This window comes from Acinonyx jubatus, chromosome C2 (assembly GCF_027475565.1).
Source record: "Acinonyx jubatus isolate Ajub_Pintada_27869175 chromosome C2, VMU_Ajub_asm_v1.0, whole genome shotgun sequence".
In the NCBI taxonomy this organism is placed as follows: domain Eukaryota; kingdom Metazoa; phylum Chordata; class Mammalia; order Carnivora; family Felidae; genus Acinonyx; species Acinonyx jubatus.
In genome coordinates this window covers 69,907,382-69,927,053 of record NC_069384.1, presented here as the reverse complement: position 1 = coordinate 69,927,053, position 19,672 = coordinate 69,907,382, and the positions used below count along the sequence as shown (strand labels likewise).

Genomic DNA, 19,672 nt, shown 5'->3' with positions numbered 1-19,672 from the left:
TCTTTTTCCTTCCTTCCTTCCTTTCATTTTTGTTTGTTCTTTTTGTTTAACAGCTTTATTGAAATACAATGCAAATTCCATACAATTTGAAGAGATTGCTTACATATTACCCCACTCCTGTTTATTTGATGAAATTTTTTGAGGTAGATTCATTTCTTAGTGCATTAGTGTTGCTATAACAAAATACTACAGAATGACTTATATACAGGGGGAGTTATAAACATTTCTCATAGTTCTGGAGGTTGGAAGTTCAAGATCAGAGTGCCAGCATTGTTGGGTGAGGACCCTTTTCCTATCATAGACTTCTTGTATTCTCAGATGGCTGAAAAAGAGTCAAGGAAGAGCTCTTGGGTCTCTTACAAGGGCACTAATCTCATTCATGAGGCTTCTTAAGGCTCTGTTTCTTAATACTGTTACCTTAGGGGTTACGATTTCAACATAGAAGTTTGAGGGGACACATTCAGAAAATAGCAGATTCATATGTGCATTTTATGTTTTATGCTTATGTTTTAGAAATTGAAGATAATGTCAGTGACTATCTTGTGTTAATTCAAATAATTTCTTCAAATATTTTGGAAAATAAAGATAACCCTATTAAAAATGGGCAAAGTGTGATGAGCAGTTCACTAAATAGAACTGGATGGTCCATAAACACATGAAAAAGTGTTTAATTCTTCTAGTAATTAAAGAAATGGAAACATAAAAGCTCTCAAAAATAGTAATTTTTAAAATCAAAATACGTGAACATTATTTCAGTTTAGTTTTTAGGTTTGTTTATTTTAGAGAGAGAGAGAGTGCGAGTGAGCGAGCACACAGGCAGGGGAGGGGCAGAGAAAGAGAGGGAGACATAGAATCTGAAGCAGGCTTCAGGCTCTAAATTGTCAGTGCAGAGCCCAACGCAGGGTTCAAACTCACTAACCATGAGATCATGACCTGAACCTAAGTCGGACACTTAACCAACTGAGTCAACCAGGCGCCCCATGAACATAATTTTAAAAATTAGAAGCATGCTAAAAGATGAACAAGAGAAACAATAGCTCTTTGCTTTTCCATCTCCCATCTCAGGCAACCACTTTCAACTTTTGCTTGCTTCTGAGCAGTTTTTCTTTCCTTGAATAGAAGGCTGATTCATTTTCTCCCAGTTTGATATGGTTGATATGGTTGCCTGTTGCTTAAGACAGTGTCTTCTAGGACCTTGAACTGGATCACATTGTCTAGTGTTAATGGAATACAGTAACCGGTAGAATGCCAAACTGCTCTGAACACAAACATTAATTTTTTTAATTAAAACTTTTTAGATTAAAAAAAAAAGAACTATTGTATTACTTAAATTGGAATCTGAATTAATATATTTCCTAAAGTAGTTAATCTGGAACCAAATCAGAACATCAAATTCTTTTCCAAAGTGTATCAGTATTTCATCATTTAGTTTCAAGTTCCTTATGCTTCTGCATCTCCAGTTGCAGCTTTTACATTTTTAAACAGGATAAGTAGTCTTAAGTTGTGACCTATTTCATGATACACTCACAAAATCTTTCTACCCTGACATTATTCTCATTGTGTATTTCACTGATTAAATCTTAAATCAGATTCATTTTCTTACCCAGCCTTTAGTTATCCTCAGAGTTCATATTTTGATTTGTTTGCAGTGAATTCTTTTTTTAAATGTTTCTTTATTTTTGAGAGAAAGAGGCAGAGGGAGAGGGAGACAGAGGATTCGAAGCAGGCTCCGCATTGACAGCAGAGAGCCGAATTTGGGGCTTGAACTCACAAACTGTGAGATCATGATCTGAGCCAAAGTCAGATGCTTAACCAGCTGAGCCACCCAAGTGCCTCTCCAGTGAATTTTAAATAAAAATTCTCACTACCATTTGTCTTTGGGCAGTGTACCTTCCCCATTAATGAATTCTGGAGTAAAATCTTCCTCTGAAAGGGTACTCTATCTTTTGTTTCCTTTTGCATAATCTGGTATGCCTCTTCCCTATTAAATGCCTCTCCCTCCGTTGAAGGTTTTATACCTTCATTCATTCATTCATTCATTTTATTATTAAAAATTTTTTAATGTTTATTTTAGAGAGAGAGAGAGTGCGAGGGGGAGGGCAGAAAGAGAGGGAGACATGGAATCTGAAACAAGCTCCAGGCTCCTAACTGTCAGCACAGAGCCCAATGTGGGGCTTGAACCCATGAATCCCGAGATCATGACCAGAGCCAAAGTCGGATGTTTAACCCTATTGAGCCATCCAGGTGCCCTAATTTTATATCATTTATTAAACTCATTCAATTTTTCAGTAAGCTTATTGCTAGGAAATTCAACCAAGTGTTTCCAAGTGCTTCTTGAACTGCTTTTGAATTTTATTTTTTTAATAGCAAAAACTCCAAAGCGTAGTGATTGAAATTTATTTTGCTTTAGTTTGACAAGGAGAATTTTTAAAAATTATGACTTTTTTTTTTCATTACAGGTTTTTTGTTTTAAACAATGAAGCTGGGTTATTGGAGTACTTTGTGAATGAACAGTCTAGAAATCAAAAACCCAGAGGTACTTTGCAGCTTGCAGGAGCTGTAATATCACCTAGTGATGAGGACTCTCACACTTTCACTGTAAATGCTGCCAGTGGGGAACAGTATAAACTCAGAGGTATGATCGAGATATGAGAGTTAATAGTGTGATTTTCTTCTTCCCTTGAGAAGTTGATGTACTTCCCTGCTTTCATTTGGGTTTTGGGAACAGAAACCACTCTCATCAATGATGTAGGTATAATATCCGAAATCTTAGAATTGCTACAAGAATTTGTGAAATCTCTTTTAATAAATAACTTTTTTCAAGTGGCACAATGAACAAGTGTGTTTACGATTGGCTCCTGTAAAATATTTGTGTGCGTAAAACCCTGATTACTGAAAAATCTAAAAACATAGGCTTCTCTAAATGATATAGTTTTTTAAGTTTATTTATTTATTTTGACAGAGAGAGCATGAGCACAACAGGGGCAGAGAGAGAGAGGGAGAGAGAGGATTCCAAGCAGGCTCTGCACTGTCACTGCAGAGCCCAATATGGGGCTCGAACTCACTCACAAACCATGAGATCATGACCTGAGCTGAAGTCAGATGCATAACTGACTGAGCCACCCAGGCACCCCTCTAAATGATATTTTTTTATGTCTTCCATGGATTATATTTAACCCCTTTCTTGACTTAGTTTGCATGCCCTCTTTGAGGTTTTTAGTAACTAATACACAAAAGTTGGGATTTATTAAAATGTTCATATTTATTTTAAAAATATAACTTTCGTTTAGATAAATTTAATTTGTGTTTTTTATTTAATACACATAAAATACAATGGTAATCCTAACTTAGCATGCTGCAAAAGATACAAAAATATCTAGTATATATCAGATGCTTAATAAAAGTTATTTTTTTTAAATCAGAGCATATTTTTATGAGAAACTTAAGACATGTCAAATCTCATCCATGTCTAGTTGCATGTAATTTATTCTCCTTCTGAAATATCCACATCACATCCAGCTACTATGTTACCTACCAAAGTTGGTGCTTGGGCCTTTTTCTTCCCTCACTGCTATGTTTGCTCTAGGGAGAGTAAGGCCAATCCCTGATTTTAAGTGATCTGTTCTTCATGCTGTAGACAATTAATTATTCCAAAAATAAATACAAAAGTGAATAACTTTTAGATTCTTTTTATCAGCCACAGATGCTAAAGAGCGACAACATTGGGTTAGCAGACTTCAGATATGTACACAACATCACACTGAAGCTATTGGAAAGGTATGTGGATTTCATATATGATATTAATGCATAAAAATGGGGAAAAGAATATTCTATTGTATTTTTTTATGTCTTTAAATTGTGGGACTATTCACATACCATAAAATTTACCCTTTGAATTTTTTTTAATGTTTATTTATGTTGAGAGAGAGAGACAGCATGCACATGTGAGTGGGGGAGGAGCAGAGAGAGAAGGAGACACAGAATCTGAAGCAGGCTCTGTGCTGACAGCATAGAGCCCGATGTGGGGCTCAAACTCACAAACCATGAGATCATGACCCGAGCCAAAGTCAGATGCTTAACCGACTGAGCCACCCAGGCACCCCTACAGTTTGCCCTTTAATGTGTGCAATTCCATTGGTCTTAGTATATTCACAAGATTGTGCAACCATCGCAACTATCTAGTTCCCATCACCCTCCAAAAACTCATATCCATGAGCAGTCACTCCCTATTCTCCCCTTTCCAAGCCCCTGGCAAACACTATTTTCTGTTTCTATGGATTTGTCCATTCTGGGCCTTTTATACAAACAGAATCATACAATATGTGGTTTTTTGTTTCTGGCTTCTTATATTTTGCTTAATTTTTTTTTAGAGTTAGAAAGCAAATTTTATTGGGCACTCAGGTGGCTCAGGTGGTTAAGCAGCCACCTCTTGGTTTCAGCTCAGGTCATGATCTCATGGTTCATGAGTTTGAGTCCCATGTTGAGCTCCAGGCTGACAGTGGGGTGTCTGCTTGGGATTCTCTCTCTCCCTCTGCCCCCCCCCCCCAATTGCTTTCTCTGTCTCTCAAAAATAAATACATTTTAAAAGTTTTTAAAAATTTTAAAAAAAGAAAGCAAATTTTATTGTATGTTCAGTTTTACTTTTTTTTTCTAAATGTTTACTTAGAGAGAGAGAAAAAGAGCACAAGTGGTAGAGGCAGAAAGAGAGGGAGAGAGACTCCCAAGCAGGCTCCATGCTTAGCACAGAGCTTGATGTGGGGCTTGATCTCTCACAACCATAAGATCATGACCTGAGCCAAAATCAAGAGTTGGATGCTCAACCAACTGAGCCACCCAGGCATCCCCAGTTCTATTTGTTCTTTGGTCTTTTATGTACATGTAATGTTTTCAAGGTTCATTCATGTTATTGCATGTATCATATTTTATTCATTTTTATGGCCAAATAATATTCCAATTATGAATACACCACAGGATGTTTATCCATTCATCAGCTGGTGGGCATTTGGGTTGTTTCCATTTTGTGGTCATTATGAATAACATTTGTGTATAGGTTTTTGTGAGAACTCACGATTTCAGTGAAATGTGTATTTAGCAGTGGAATTACTGGGTCATGTGGTGGTACTCTGTTTAACTTCTTGAGGAGCCACCAAACTTTTTCAGAGTGACTGAACCATTTCACATTCTCACCAGCAATGTATGAAGGTTTCAGTTTTTCCACATCCTCACCAATACTTGTTATTGCCCCCCCCTTCTTTTTTTTTATTGTAATAGGCATCTTGGTATATGTGAAGTAGAATCTCACTATGGTTTTGATTTCATTTCCATAATGACTAGTAATGTTGAACATCTTTCCATGTGTTTATTGATCATTTGTATATCTTCTTTGGAATATTTTTTATTTTTTAAGATGGACAGGATGGTCTCAGTACTTGAAATCCGAGGTTAGAGATCTCTAAAAAGTAACATCTAGGCAGCATAGTTAAAGGATTCCATACCTGGGTAATAGCTTGACTTAAAAAAGATTTTTTTCCCCAGGTTTTTTTTTTCCCATAAATAAATTTTAAAAAGTTGTTTGTGATTTAGGCCTACTGCCCAGTCTTCAGGAAATTCATCACAAGAGCTTTACTCATACTACAAGACTGCAATCATTGGCAGTGATCAGAAAGTACTAGCTTATTCCAAAGACACTTGCATGCTATATTAGAAAATGTATTATATTGAATATTGCTGAGTACATTTTGCTTCAATCAGTGTGTTTACAAATCTGAAATTAGAAGTTTCTTGTTCTATATTTATAAAATATGAAAAAATATTCTTGACAGTACAAACCTGGAATTAATTTTCTAAGTAAATTATAAGTTTACTTTTGGATGTGTCAGATGTTTAAACTTTGGGTGTCTTAAACTTTATCGTTTTCAGAAATGTTCTTATAGTCAATTCTGGTTAATTTAACTTTTAAAACTATTCATGTGTAAGCCTAAAGTGTGTGTGTGTGTGTATATATATACACACATACACATACATATACATATATACATATATATATATGTGTGTGTGTGTGTGTATATTTTATATATATATATACTAGGTGAGGGTTAGCCTAAAGTTTTTGAAAATGAATGGTTTTGTTTTGTCTAATAGAATAATCCTCCTCTGAAATCACGGAGCTTCTCACTTGCATCTAGTGGTAATTCTCCTATATCCCAGAGGAGACCAAGTCAAAATGCCATTTCTTTTTTTAATGTTGGACATTCCAAACTACAATCAGTGAACAAAAGAGCTCACTTACCTCCAGACCATCTTGTGGAAGTCAGAGAAGTAAGTATGAATTGAAGTCCAAGTAAAAGTGCACAAAATAATCTAACTTGCTTGGTTTTATCACGAAAGAAATTGAATCCTGTTTGTGTTTTCTGGGGCACTCAAATGTTTTCTGTCTACTATGCTGAGACAATTTTTAAGTCATGAAGATTCCCTGGTTATATAGGTGATGCCCTGCGTTTCTTTACCATTTCCTGGGTACACTCTTATTTTGCAGTCTGTCTTTCATTTCTCAGATAGAAGTATAGACTCCTTTGATGTAACATGATCAAAATTTTTTTTTTTTTTTAAACTTTTTTTTAACGTTTATTTATTTTTGAGACAGAGAGAGACAGAGCATGAACAGGGGAGGAGCAGAGAGAGAGGGAGACACAGAATCTGAAACAGGCTCCAGGCTCTGAGCTGTCAGCACAGAGCCCGATGCGGGGCTCGAACTCACGGACCATGAGATCATGACCTGAGCTGAAGTCAGACGCCCAACCGACCAAGCCACCCAGGCGCCCCTCAAAATGGATTTTAAGTCTATTGTGAAGACTATATGGCCAAACAAGTGACTTAAAAAAAAAAAAGATATATGTAGACAATTCCAAACATACACGATAATAGAATAGTTAAATCCTTGATGTTGCCTTGCCTCACTATTTCCCCCTTTCAAATTGAGTACCAAATAATTTTAGTTAGTAAAAGATATAGTTGTTAGGTTCTAAATATTCCTGACTTAAATTTAGTAGAGCTTTTAGATATCTGTGTAGTGAGTGGCCTCATACAAGTATGTGATTTGGAAAGTAGAGGAATATTTTAATAGCCTTTTAAAATAATTATGGCGGGGCACCTGGGTGGCTCAGTCAGTTAAGGGGCTGACTTCGACTCAGGTCACGATCTCGCAGTCCGTGAGTTCGAGCCCTGCGTCGGGCTCTGTGCTGACAGCTCAGAACCTGGAGCCTGTTTCAGATTCTGTGTCTCCCTCTCTCTGACCCTCCCCCATTCATGCTCTGTCTCTCTCGGTCTCAAAAATAAATAAACGTTAAAAAAAATTTTTTTTTTTAAATTAAAAAAAAATAAATAAAATAAAATAATTATGGCTATTCTTTGGTATTGCATGAAAACTTGACAGTAGTAGTTTCTTAAATGTTCGATGCAGTGTGGAATCAAATATATATCCTTGAACTTTTCATATTCTGTTACATGAAAATCTATCGGATTGTCTTGCACTTTGAATGTATCTTTAATCTCTGTATGATTTTGTACATCATGCATTAGTCATTTGGAAAATACTGTCTTACAGAGTTATGCAGGTCTTGCAAATGTTAATCTGTCTTATACAGTATCAAAAATTCCTATTCATTAGCATCCTCACTGATCTCATTAGAAAAGGCTTTCAATATTGGGAAGTTGCCAAGCTTCTGGTAACAGATAAAGGTTTTCCAAAATTCTTTTCATTTTAAATCTCAGATTTTAAAATTGGCAGTAAATACTGTTGGCTTTTCTTGAAGTAACAGGTTTATTTTATTTAATTTTTAGGAAATGTCTACCACATATCTCCAAGTGTGAATATCTATAGTTTCTAATAGTCATTCTGTAAAGAAAAAACATTCCCGTGTTTGTCCCATGCTATACAGTAACACTTACTTACTCTGGTCATCGAATGTATGGAGTTCCCTGCCTCCCGCTGCCTCACCAAGCAATTCTCTAATCTTTGTGGACACCAGCTGTGTGTTCTAGAATTTAATTCAATTTCAACACTATAAATAACTCAGGAACAGACAGATATAAGAGATGTGTAGAGCCAGATATGGGGGAAATGTCATGGAAGCTCCACCCTCCTAGTACCTCCAAGTGTTCACCAACCAGAAGCTCTCTGAGCTTCCTCCATTTGGGTTTTTTATAGAGGCTTCATTAGGTAGGCATGATCAACTGAATCATTGGCTGTTGGTGATTAATTCATCCTCCAGCCCCTCCCCTCCCTCAAGGTTGGGTGGTGGGGCTGAACATATATATACATATCTATATATCGGTTGGTTACATATATAAGAGTGTAATTGTTCGATCATAAGTTATAATTATTTAACTCTCTCTCTGTTTTTTTAAGTTTATTTATTCTGAGAGAGAGAAGGCAAGAGAGAATCCCAAGCATTCTCCACGCTGTCAGTACAGAGCCCATGTGGGGCTCGATCTCACAAACCATGACATTATGACCTGAGCCGAAATCAAGAGTCAGACACTTGGGCGCCTGGGTGGCTCAGTCGGTTAAGCGGCCGACTTCAGCTCAGGTCACGATCTCGCGGTCCGCGAGTTCGAGCCCCGCGTCGGGCTCTGGGCTGATGGCTCAGAGCCTGGAGCCTGCTTCTGATTCTGTGTCTCCCTCTCTCTCTCTGCCCCTCCCCCTTTCATGCTGTGTCTCTCTCTGTCTCAAAAATAAATAAACGTTAAAAAAAAAAATTAAAAAAAAAAAAAAGAGTCAGACACTTAACCAGCTGAGCTGCCCAGGTACCCCTAACTCTGTATATTTAACTCTAGTAAATATTGCCAAACATTGGCCATAGTGGTTGCACTTATTCATAAGTTTGGATTACTGGAAGTTAGTCCTAAAATTTATATACAAAACATACACAAAGCACACATATATATGCATGTATAAATGTGTACATTTAGATATCTTCATATCCACAGTTTTCACTTAAAACCCTTTTTTTCTGATAAGAATGAATGTTTGAGCCATTACTGTGACATATGTTTTCAGGGGCTATTTCATGTATGGCACACTGGATTTCTTTGGTAGGATATTTGCATCTCTCTTTAACTAGCCCTCTGATGAACTGTATTAAAAGTCATCTGGGGGGTGCTTGGGTGGCTCAGTTGGTGAAGCATCTGACTCTTGATCTCAGCTCAAGTCATGATCTCATGGTTTGTGAGTTCAAGCCCCACATCGGGCTTTACACTGATGGCGCAGAGCTTGCTTGGGATTCTGTCTCTCTTCCTCTCTCTGCCCCTCCCCTACTCATTCCCTCCCTTCCTCTCCTCCCCCCCACCAAAATGAATAAATAAAAAAAAATCATCTGAAACAGAGCCTCTGAAAGCTGAGTCTCTCCACATTTCAATGTGAATTAAGATAGTGTCCAAAAGATAGGCAATCTGAGAGACTTCTGCTCACAATTAAGTAATTAAGCATAGTACATTCAATAAAGTAATTGAGCATAATAAATTCAGTTTTCATTTAAAAATATTGGGTTGTTTATCAAGAATTGTTATTCTATTAGCTCTGTTAGGAAAAGTGTACAGAGCTCTTGATCAAAGCAGAGTGTATTAAACTCTTTTAACCTGAAAAGTATATGTATATACATACAGCACTTGCTCCACAGTCAGGCTAATGGGACCAGAAAGTTAGATTAAGAGAAAAGGAAGCAGGGAAACCATCATGTTTTCAAAGTATGTTCAGATTGAGCCTAACTAGGGGTGCTGAGAAGAAAGAGCTTAAGAGCCCAGACTGGGAACTAATTTTACTTTTTAATGATGCTATTGAAGATGATCCAGAATATTTTTTTGATGGCTTGTACAAATGTATACTGTTAATAAAAGGTTTGTCAAAGCTTTTGAGCTTTGTTGCTTCCAAAGAAAAAGTGTGGCTGCCAAAGGTCCTCATCTTTTGCACAGTTGCACTATTAAGTGCTCACTAATTGAGAATAGCCAAATTTGAAATAGATTTCTAAGCCTAATATATGCCAAAAATGGCTCAGAAACTGAATATGGTAATTAAAATGGAAACTGTATGTATATGTGATACACAGAAATCATGAGTGGGACACACAGAACTATTGTTTCCCTTAGATGATGTCTCATGCTGAAGGACAACAAAGAGACTTAATTAGGCGAATTGAATGCCTTCCTGCTTCTGGCCATCTTAGTTCCTTGGACCAGGATCTCTTAATGCTCAAAGCTACTTCCATGGCGACTATGAACTGCTTAAACGATTGCTTTCATATTCTGCAGTTACAGCATGCATCACATCAGAAGGGCTCACTGTCTTCAGGTAAGTTGTAGATTAAAAGTAGGGCTTCACATTAAGGGCTTACACATGGAAAGATTGCATTTGTTCTAATTCCTAACAAGTCTTAACTAAAAAAAGAAAGAAAGGTAAGCAGGGAGCCTCTTGGTTTGTTTGTTTATTTATTTATTTATTTATTTATTTATTTATTTATTTATGTTTATTTATTTATTTTGAGAGCAAGTGGGGAAGAGCAGCAAGAGAGGGAGAGAGAGAATCCCAAGCAGGCTCCGCGCTGTGACCTCATGAAATGTGAGATCATGACCTGGGCTGAGACTGAGTCAGATGTGTAACCAGGCGTGTAACTGAGCCACCCAGGTGCCCAAGGAGCCTCTTGGTTTTTACTTATCACCTTAGTATTAAAGAAAGTCTTCTTATTGTGTCCTTTTTCATATCTAAATTGGTTTTAGGCCTAATGTTTAGTATAGTTGAATATCCCTTTGGAGACCTCAACTCCACATGTTGAAAATTGAACTCAAAACCCACATCTCCTATATTTCTGTTAATATTGGTGGCATCATTATTCATCCAGTTGACTTTAGTAGAAATATTGGGACCATTTCTTAACTTTTTGTTTAGTCCACAGTTCATTATATCCATACTGAGATATAGATATTAAAGTCTATCAGTTACTTTTTAGTTTGAAAAGAAGGTGTACATCTAGCATTTGAGAGCACTTATTTGTTGGAATTAATCTACTGGGGAAAATAATGTTACTGTGTGGGAGGACAAAAATGAGGTTTTCTATTAAATGAGATGAATAAAATCACATTTTTCTTTATTGAGATATAATTGGCATATAACATTGTGTAGGTTTAAAGTACACAGCATGTTGATTTTATACATATACATATTGCAGCATGATTACCACTGAAGCCTACACCTCAATCATATCACATAATTAATACTTTTTTGTGGTGAGAACATTTAGGATCTTGTCACTTAGCAACTTTGAAGTATGTAATACTGTATTTTGACTATAATCACTATGGTGTGTATTATATCTCCAGAATTTATTCATCTTCTAGTTGCAAGTTTGTACCCTTTTAACAACATCTCCCCAACTCCTCCATCTGCATCACACTGTTTTAATAAATAGTAGTAACTTAGTGGTTCACAATTTATTGTTCTCTTACCCAATTAACCCCTTTGTGAAAGAAAGATATTTTAGAAAGATAATGAGTCTCTGCCCAGGAAAAAGTTTACCATAGTCAGATCTTGATGTGGGTATAATACAGCTTCCATTCTCAAATGTATGCCCACCTAAATCAGTATTTCAAGCTAACAAACTATGTTTAATGTCAATTGTAGGTATAGGTCAGGGCAGTATTATACAGGCCAGTAAGCTATGTTTGTTTCCCTTAAGGAACTCATAGTTCACTTGGGGATGAACATGTAAATACTTAACTGTAATATGGAAAGTGTTGCTTATAATAGAAACAAGATGCTTGGGGAGAATATATAAATGGACCAATACTTCTGACAGAAAAAGGTCTGGGAAATGCCTAGAAAAGCTAAAAAAACAATTAGCTTAGGGGGTGTGGGGAGAGACGAGGATGTTCCAAAGAGATAAGATACCTAAGTTGTGAATTGTGAACATGCACTGGGGCCTTGGAAGAATTGTAAGAAGTCCAATGAAAATTTTCTCCTATAGTAGAGCAACAGACACTCATTGTAAAAAATTTTAGGAACTATTATACAATTGAAAAAAAGAAACAAATCCTGCATTATCCTACCAACCAGAAACTGCTACTGTTAATATTAGTGCATACCCCACCAAGTTTTCTTTCCTTCTTAGTTTTTGTTTTACCCCATTTTTATTAGAAAAAATATATTTTTATCTTATACTTTTCACTTAATATCAAGTATATTTTCCAATTTATGTTATGCTTTTGGTAAATATAATTTTTATTGGCTGCATTATGTTCCTTTGAAGGGATAGATCTTTGGTTTACTTAACTGTTCTGTGTTGAACATGGGATGAGTTACCTTGAGCTATGAAATTTGGTTTAATTCTAGTGTTGGTAATAATAATTTGTTAGGGAAATGAAAGTTTATTTCCAATTGATGGTATGTAATTTTTGCAAAGCACATCAAGTAGCACACTGCTAGATACTAGATGCTTAATCCTTGATTAATTAAATACTATATAATTTTTTTAATCCTTAGAAATTTCATTTGTGTAGTTTAATACATAATTATATTTTTAAATGATTGCTTCATGATTAGTGAAACATGTACAATATAAATTTGCATTTTTTTAAAGTTTATTTATTTTGAGAGACAGAGAGAGTGAGTGGGGAAGGGGCAGAGAGAGAGGGTGAGAGAATTCCAGGCAGGCTGTATGCTGACACAGCACAGAGCCAGCTGAAGGGCTTGAACCCATGAACCGTAAGAACATGACCTGAGCTGAAATCGAGAGTTGGGATGCTCAACTGACTGAGCCTCCCAGGTGCCCCTAAATTTGCATTTTTAATTAACAAATGAAACAGACTAAACTTTACAGAAATATTTAAAAGTTTTTCTCATTACTATGTTTTGGAGCATGGATTTGTGGATATGTGGTGGAATTGATTAACTAGTATTGGTATTTCTTACCGTAAATGGTCATGTTTTTCAAATTAGGTCTGTAGAAATTTATTCTTTAGTCACTTGAGAATAAAAATATAACTGTGGAAAGAAAAACTGAATTACCTTTTCACTCAAATTTTGAGATAACACAAGAAATCAAATCTAAGCTTAAATTAGTGTTTAGTCCCATAAGGATCATTGATTTGGGGGGGGGTCCTGAGACCGGATGATTGGTTTGATAAAGAGTATTGTGGTTTCCAATCAGTTGAGCAATCTGTTATTTTTTTTAATCTTTAACATATATCTATTTTTATTAAAAAAATTTTTTTATGTTTATTTGTTTTTGAGACAGAGACAGAGCATGAGTGGGGTAGGGGAAGGGAGAGAGGGAGACACAGAATCTTTAGCAGGCTTCAGGCTCTAAGCTCAGCACAGATCCTGATGCCAGGCTCAAACCCATGAACCATGAGATCATGACCTGAGCTGAAGTCAGACACTTAACTGACTCAGCCACCCAGGTGCCCTTTTAATATATATTGTTTTAAATTTTTTTTATTTTGAGAGAGAGGGACAGAGAGAGAGAGAGCATGGGGGAGGGGCAGAGAGAGGGGGAGAGAGAGAATCCCAAGCAGGCTGTGCACTCTCAGCACGGAGCCCAATGTATCAGGGCTCAAACTCATGAACCATGGGATCATGACCTGAGCCAATGTCAGACACTTAACCGACTCAGCCACCCAGGCACCTCTGGTTGAGCAGTCTCTTAAAACAGATCCATTATATTTAGTGTTTGTGTGCATTTTATCTTTATAAGTAATGACATCTAGATATTGATATTTAGAATAAACATTTCAGGGGTGCCTGGGTGGCTCAGTCAGTTAAGCGTCAAACTCTTGATTTCAGCTCAGGTCATGATCTCTCGGTTCGTGGGTTCAAGCCCCGCATCAGGCTCTGCACTGAGTGGAGCCTGCTTAGGATTCTCTCTCTCTCTCTGCTCCTCCCCTGCTTGCACTCCTTCTCTGTCTGTCTCTGTCTCTTAAAATAAATAAATAAACATTTTTTAAAAAGAATGAACATTTTAACATAGGAGCAAAATGTTTTCATTTCTTTGGGATTTTTAAACTGGCCCCTAGAACTTACCCAGGGCATTCCCCCAATCATGAATACCCACCCCCAGTGCCAAATGAGACAACTGAGTGGCAAGGCAGGATGCTCTAGTAGCCTAGTAGGTACTTCATAATTTATCCCTGTACTGAAGTCTGGCATTTCAAGTAAATTCCCTCACGTTTGTAATTTCTGCTGTGGTAGTCTGAGCATCCCTTACTGTAGGACTCTAATAATCAAGCTTCTGTGAAACCTAGATCAGCCTCTGAAATCAAATGGAACATTTTCCATTATTGATTAGGCATAGAATCCACTTTGTTATACTAGTTGAGGGTAATAAGAGACATTTGAGTCATTAATTGAGAAGATGACAGGTCTCTAAATGTGACCACTGTCTTTCACTAGGTCACCTATTATTTATTCAGTAGAAGAGCCTTTCAGTTTAAAAGTATATGGACCTTTTTTATATGATTGAAAAAAAGAGGAATGGACATATATTTGCAGTTATATTAGCTCAAGGTGGTTATCTTGAATGGTTAGAAAATTGCTACTGAGAATAAGATTCAGTCCCAAAATGAAGAAAATTTTACTGTTGCATGCTTCCAGGCTCCTCCTGTAATTGTGACTCCTTAAATCCTAATGCAGTTAGGTATTTTTACAGAAAGGGTAACAAATCAACTATGAAAGGTGGGAATACATTATGGTTTCCAGATTTGCCCAAGAAGTTGTTCAGTCCTATTCAGGGTTGATTCTTTTAAAAGGTATATGATTTCAAGTTGCAAGCTGCTCTGTGGTAAAATACCCAATCATGGTGCTCATGCTAATGAGATACAAGTGGCCGTTTTGCGGAGTGTCTTAACAGCTTGAATTGCTTTTAGTCTTGTGGGCTCAAAACAAAATCGTTTAATAAAATCCACATCTGCTGAACTTTCCAGATTATGAGCAAGTTTCAGCGAAAGTTTTCTCTTACTTCATCAGGAACGACAATCGAGTGGTTAGAACCAAAGATACCTTTATCAAACCACTATAAAAATGGAGCTGACCAGCCTTTTGCAACTGAGCAAAGTAAACCAGTGGCAGTCCCAGAAGAACAGTGTGTTGACGAATCTGGACCATTAGCAAGGGTAAGGTAATGTGAAAATACGGTTTTGATGTAAAAACTAGGAATCACTGAAAAGGTTCAAGTCTCTTTTCTTTGTCAGGGCGTACAAGTCACCCTAACACCAGAGCAGCATTCTTGCAGACTCTAGATATTGTTCTTCTACTGTAAATTGCATTGGCTTTAAAGAGGTCTGTTGTATAATACTTGTACATGTTGTGTTTTGCAGGTTAAATTATGTGCCTTTTTTAGTTGGGGCTCACTTTTGCTTGATTAAAAATGTATTTTAAAATTGCGATTTGCATGTTTTCATTTTTCTAGGTAATAACTTTTATTATTTGTACAATATTTCTCTGTTACATTTCTTACCTCGTTATCTTAATTTAACATTATTTACTGGATGCTTACTATTAAGTTTACAAGTATAAAAGTTTACTATTAAGTGTTTTTGTTGTAAGCACGTTGCCAGACCAATTTTTTTCAAGTGTTACTCAAAATAGCACAGTCCCAGGGTTTTATAATATTTTGATAAAGTATTTTTCATTCCACATTTCTCAGAAGCTAAAGAATATATTCTAGTCATAATTCCACCACTGTAACAAATCATATTGGTCTTTTTGCCTTTTGTGTTCACATCTGGTATTTTTATGGTCATGATAATTACATAGATAGTTTTATTTTAAGCTCTTTTTACTTGATACTTCCCATAAGCATTTTTTTCTGGCCTATATAATTAAATTTTTAAAGGTTGAAGTAGGCTATTAAATATCTAGGTCTCTGTTATTTTTTGTTACTGTAAATAGCACTAAATCATCTTGTCTACTTTTTTTTCCCTCTTTATTTAGGTTATTTCTTTAGGTTATATTCCCAAGTAGAATTACTGAGTTAAGAGTAATGCACAGCTTTTGGTTATTTATATACAAGCAAATTCTTCTTAAAAGAAGAACATGACACAGAAACTTCCAAAACTGGCCACAGCCTTGGCTTAACGAAGTGGGCAATGGCAACAGTGTAGGCAAGAGAGAAGAAAAAAAGTATGGAGTGCTATTTGACCATTTCTAGAGTCAAAGCAGTTTTAGTCTTTATTAAGCTATCTAGTGTATGACAAGTCTAGTTAGGAATTAAGAGGAGACACAAAAAATTGAAAACATAGTTCTTTCACTGAAGAGATTTATAATCTACTTGGAGTCACAATTACATATAGACATGAAACAAGGAGAGGAGAACATGAAGCAGCATGTTTTCCCCTATCTTACTTGATATGGTTTAAGCTGTTGTGATGTGGGCATTCAGAGAAAGAAGAGAAGTGTATTGAATAGAGTGGAGGGGAATGCTTTGGAGAGAAAGTAGAATTGGAATCAGGCTTTCAAAGAAGAAAGGATTTGAAGAGAAGAGGAGTAGTAGGGGATCTTGAGATGGAGGAATAACAGGAGCAGGGATACTAAAGCATATATGCTTATTGTGGTAAAAACTTGCCTGATGGTTTTAAAATCACGTCTTATCGTTGACATGTGGGCTAATAATTAACCACTTAGCTTCAATTTTCTCATCTGTAAGTCAGGAATGTTAATATAAGATTGTTATGAACATAAAATGAATTTAGCAGAGCACCTGGTTTATGGAAAATGGTCACAGGGTGGTTGGATTTTACAAATCCAGATGGCCATTCATGTTGCATTCTCTGGGGAGTGATAATCCCTAGAGCCACTATTCCATAGAATACAGTGTAAGCTGTACCTCCAAGGAACATAAAAATCATGCAGGAGAATCGTCTTAATGTAATAGATGATAAAAATCATGAGCATGGGATATGTTTAAGAAGATTGGTATATGGTAATGATCTAGAATTGAAGTGTGAATAGAAGGCTATGGAAGTAGAAATGAAGACAAATGAATAGGTAATGTGCATTTCAAACGAAAATCAGCTGGACTTGGGATTGACTGGATGTAGGGTTGGATGAAGAATGACTCCCAAGTTTGTGAGCCTATATGACTAGATAGAATTGTGGTGCCATTCACAAAGTTAGGAGAACTAGGAAGAGTCTTTTGAGAGAAAAGGTTTGGTATGGTTTATGAACATGTTGAATTTGTAAAGATTTTATTTTTAAGTAATCCCTATGCCCCCCAGTGTGGGGCATGAACTCAAAACCCCAAGATCAAGAGTTGCAGGCTCTATTGACTGAGTGAGCCAGGTGCCCCTGAACATGTTGAATTTTATGTAAGAGAAGGATATATGATTTAAACATATATAAAAAGCAGTTAAAAATAATGAAACCAAAGCTTTGGAGAGAAATCAGGACTAGAGATATAATTTGTAAGTGAAAATTAGAAACTATAAGTCCTTTAGTACAACATATTCATTCTTCTCAATGAGAATACAAAGCATGTTGGGGATCAGGATAGAGGCATAAGTTAAAGATGGGACTCAAAGGTGGGCAGGAGAGCATTGCTATATTTCCAAATCTTTTGAAATAGTGAGTAGACCAGATATATCACCTAGTGTAAGTAGAAAAAAAATAAGTGCATAGATATTATTTTTAATTACACAAGACACTAGACTCAAGCATACCAGAATAGACCTGCATTATCTAAAAATTTCATACATGCCTTCTTTGAAATATGAGTGTTAATGCAAGCTGGAGGCAGACATATGGTAGTGGAAATTTTGCTGTCGTGTGATGGAAGAAATAAACCCTGGTGAAGCCAGAATGAAGCCCACAGTTCCTTTGTGCCCAAGTCAGAAGTCAGAAGGACAAAGATGGGGTTAATAAGACTTTTGTGGAATATTGGGGTTTCCCTTTGCTATGCAGTCTCCAAATATTATGAATTCCTAGAAACTTAGTAGCTCTTGCCACTGTCTGCAAACCGTTCTGCGTTTGTAGGGATTTTACACATTTGAGCACATTCATTTGAATTTTGGTAAAGCTTTTCTCTTAAGCGTTTCTTTTCTTTTTTTATGTTTATTTATTTATTTTGAGAGAAAGGGGGGAGAGAGAGGGAGAGAGAGAATGGGGGAGGGGCAGAGAGGGAGGGAGAGAGAGAATCTTAAGTAGACTCTGCACTGTCAGCACAGAGCCCAGCGTGGGGTTCCGTCTCATGAACTGTGAGATATGACCTGAGCGGAAATCAAGAGTCAGGCACTCAACTGACTGAGCCACCCAGGTGCCCCTAAGCTTTTCTTTAAGAAAGGCATGATGATCTCTAAGAAGAGACATTTCAAGAACAAAGGAGAGTTCCAAATTCTGCCATTCACACCAAGATTTAGAATCAACAATTAATTAATAGAATTCCTCTTTTTTCTATTCCAATGAATATGACTATTTTTATAAAAACAATAAAAACTGTACTCTTTTAAATAGATTTTCTACCAGATTATGTTTTATTTCTTTAATATTATTTTCATTGGCAGAGGTTCCAAAACACAATGTCAACTTTGTAATATATAGTAATGTTAAGATTATGTTTGCATTATTATTCTGTGTCCTAGGTTCTGACCCTAAACGTAATGGTACCTCTTCAGAGGGTTGGAGAACATTATTTAATCAAGACCTAATAAAGTTTTTCTCAACATTTCTCAAATTAGTAATTATATTTGGTGTCCATATGTAGAGACGTGGATGATCAACTTTTCCCCGTTGTATACTGAATAAACTTTCCTAAGTGTACTTAAACTTCATTAGACTATATTTTGCAACTGATTTTAGGATAGACAACAGGAAGTACTTCCTGACAGACTTACTAGCCATTGTAAAGGGGAATTTAGAAAGCCTTTGGGATCTCTCCTTAAGGTTGTAAAAGAAGTAATTCTGAAATATACAAACAGTAGTTGTCTGTGTGGTCTTAACATGAATGAACTAGACTTTTAATTGAATTATCAGAATTTGAGCTGATAGATTTCCTTGGTAAAAGGGAAGAGGAAAAAGGAGAAAAACAAAGGCAAAAGAATGGCCAGAAACCCATTATTCTTTAATTCTGTTGCTATGTTTTGTATTTTGTTTTTAATAATTTTTAACATCTGAGAACATTAAGTTCTTGATTTTATGCCTGATTAAGATTGGTTTTTGCCTAGCTACAGAGGACAGATGGGCTTCTTATTTAATAGGATTTGATTATATGAAGAGAAAATTAAAGGCTTGAGACATTATCAAAATCATATTCTTTTTCGGGGTGCCTGGGTGGCTCAGTCGGTTGAGCATCCGACTTCGGCTCAGGTCATGATCTCACGGTCTGTGAGTTTAAGCCTGCTTCGGATTCTGTGTATCCCTCTTTCTCTGCCCCTCCCCCGCTCATGCTCTGTCTCTCTGTCAAAAATAAATAAAACATTTTAAAAAATTCTTTAAAAATCATATTCTTTTACAAATCTTCGTAACTTAAAACCTATAATATCAAAGCTGTCTTGCACAAAGGTACTAAAAAGAGGTACCACTGAGAGAGATGGGAACTGCCCCTCCCCACATAAACATGAGAAATGAACATGATAAGATTCTGTAGAATCTTGGAATTTGAAACTATTACGTATTGTTTAAATAGGAATAAGAAAT

General features: G+C 36.3%; 1 protein-coding gene across 2 annotated transcripts in view; it reads left to right on the top strand.

Annotated features, from left to right (window-relative positions):
- OSBPL11 (oxysterol binding protein like 11) overlaps window positions 1–19,672 on the top strand; it is an 85,237-nt gene that overhangs the window by 27,375 nt on the left and 38,190 nt on the right. For both annotated transcript variants that reach the window (XM_053220975.1, XM_015083708.3), the window contains exons 3-7: window positions 2,460–2,635; window positions 3,698–3,777; window positions 6,142–6,318; window positions 10,144–10,345; window positions 15,011–15,156. In XM_053220975.1, coding sequence (XP_053076950.1) covers window positions 2,460–2,635; window positions 3,698–3,777; window positions 6,142–6,318; window positions 10,144–10,345; window positions 15,011–15,156 — 781 coding nt within the window. The remainder of the gene's footprint in view (window positions 1–2,459; window positions 2,636–3,697; window positions 3,778–6,141; window positions 6,319–10,143; window positions 10,346–15,010; window positions 15,157–19,672) is intronic.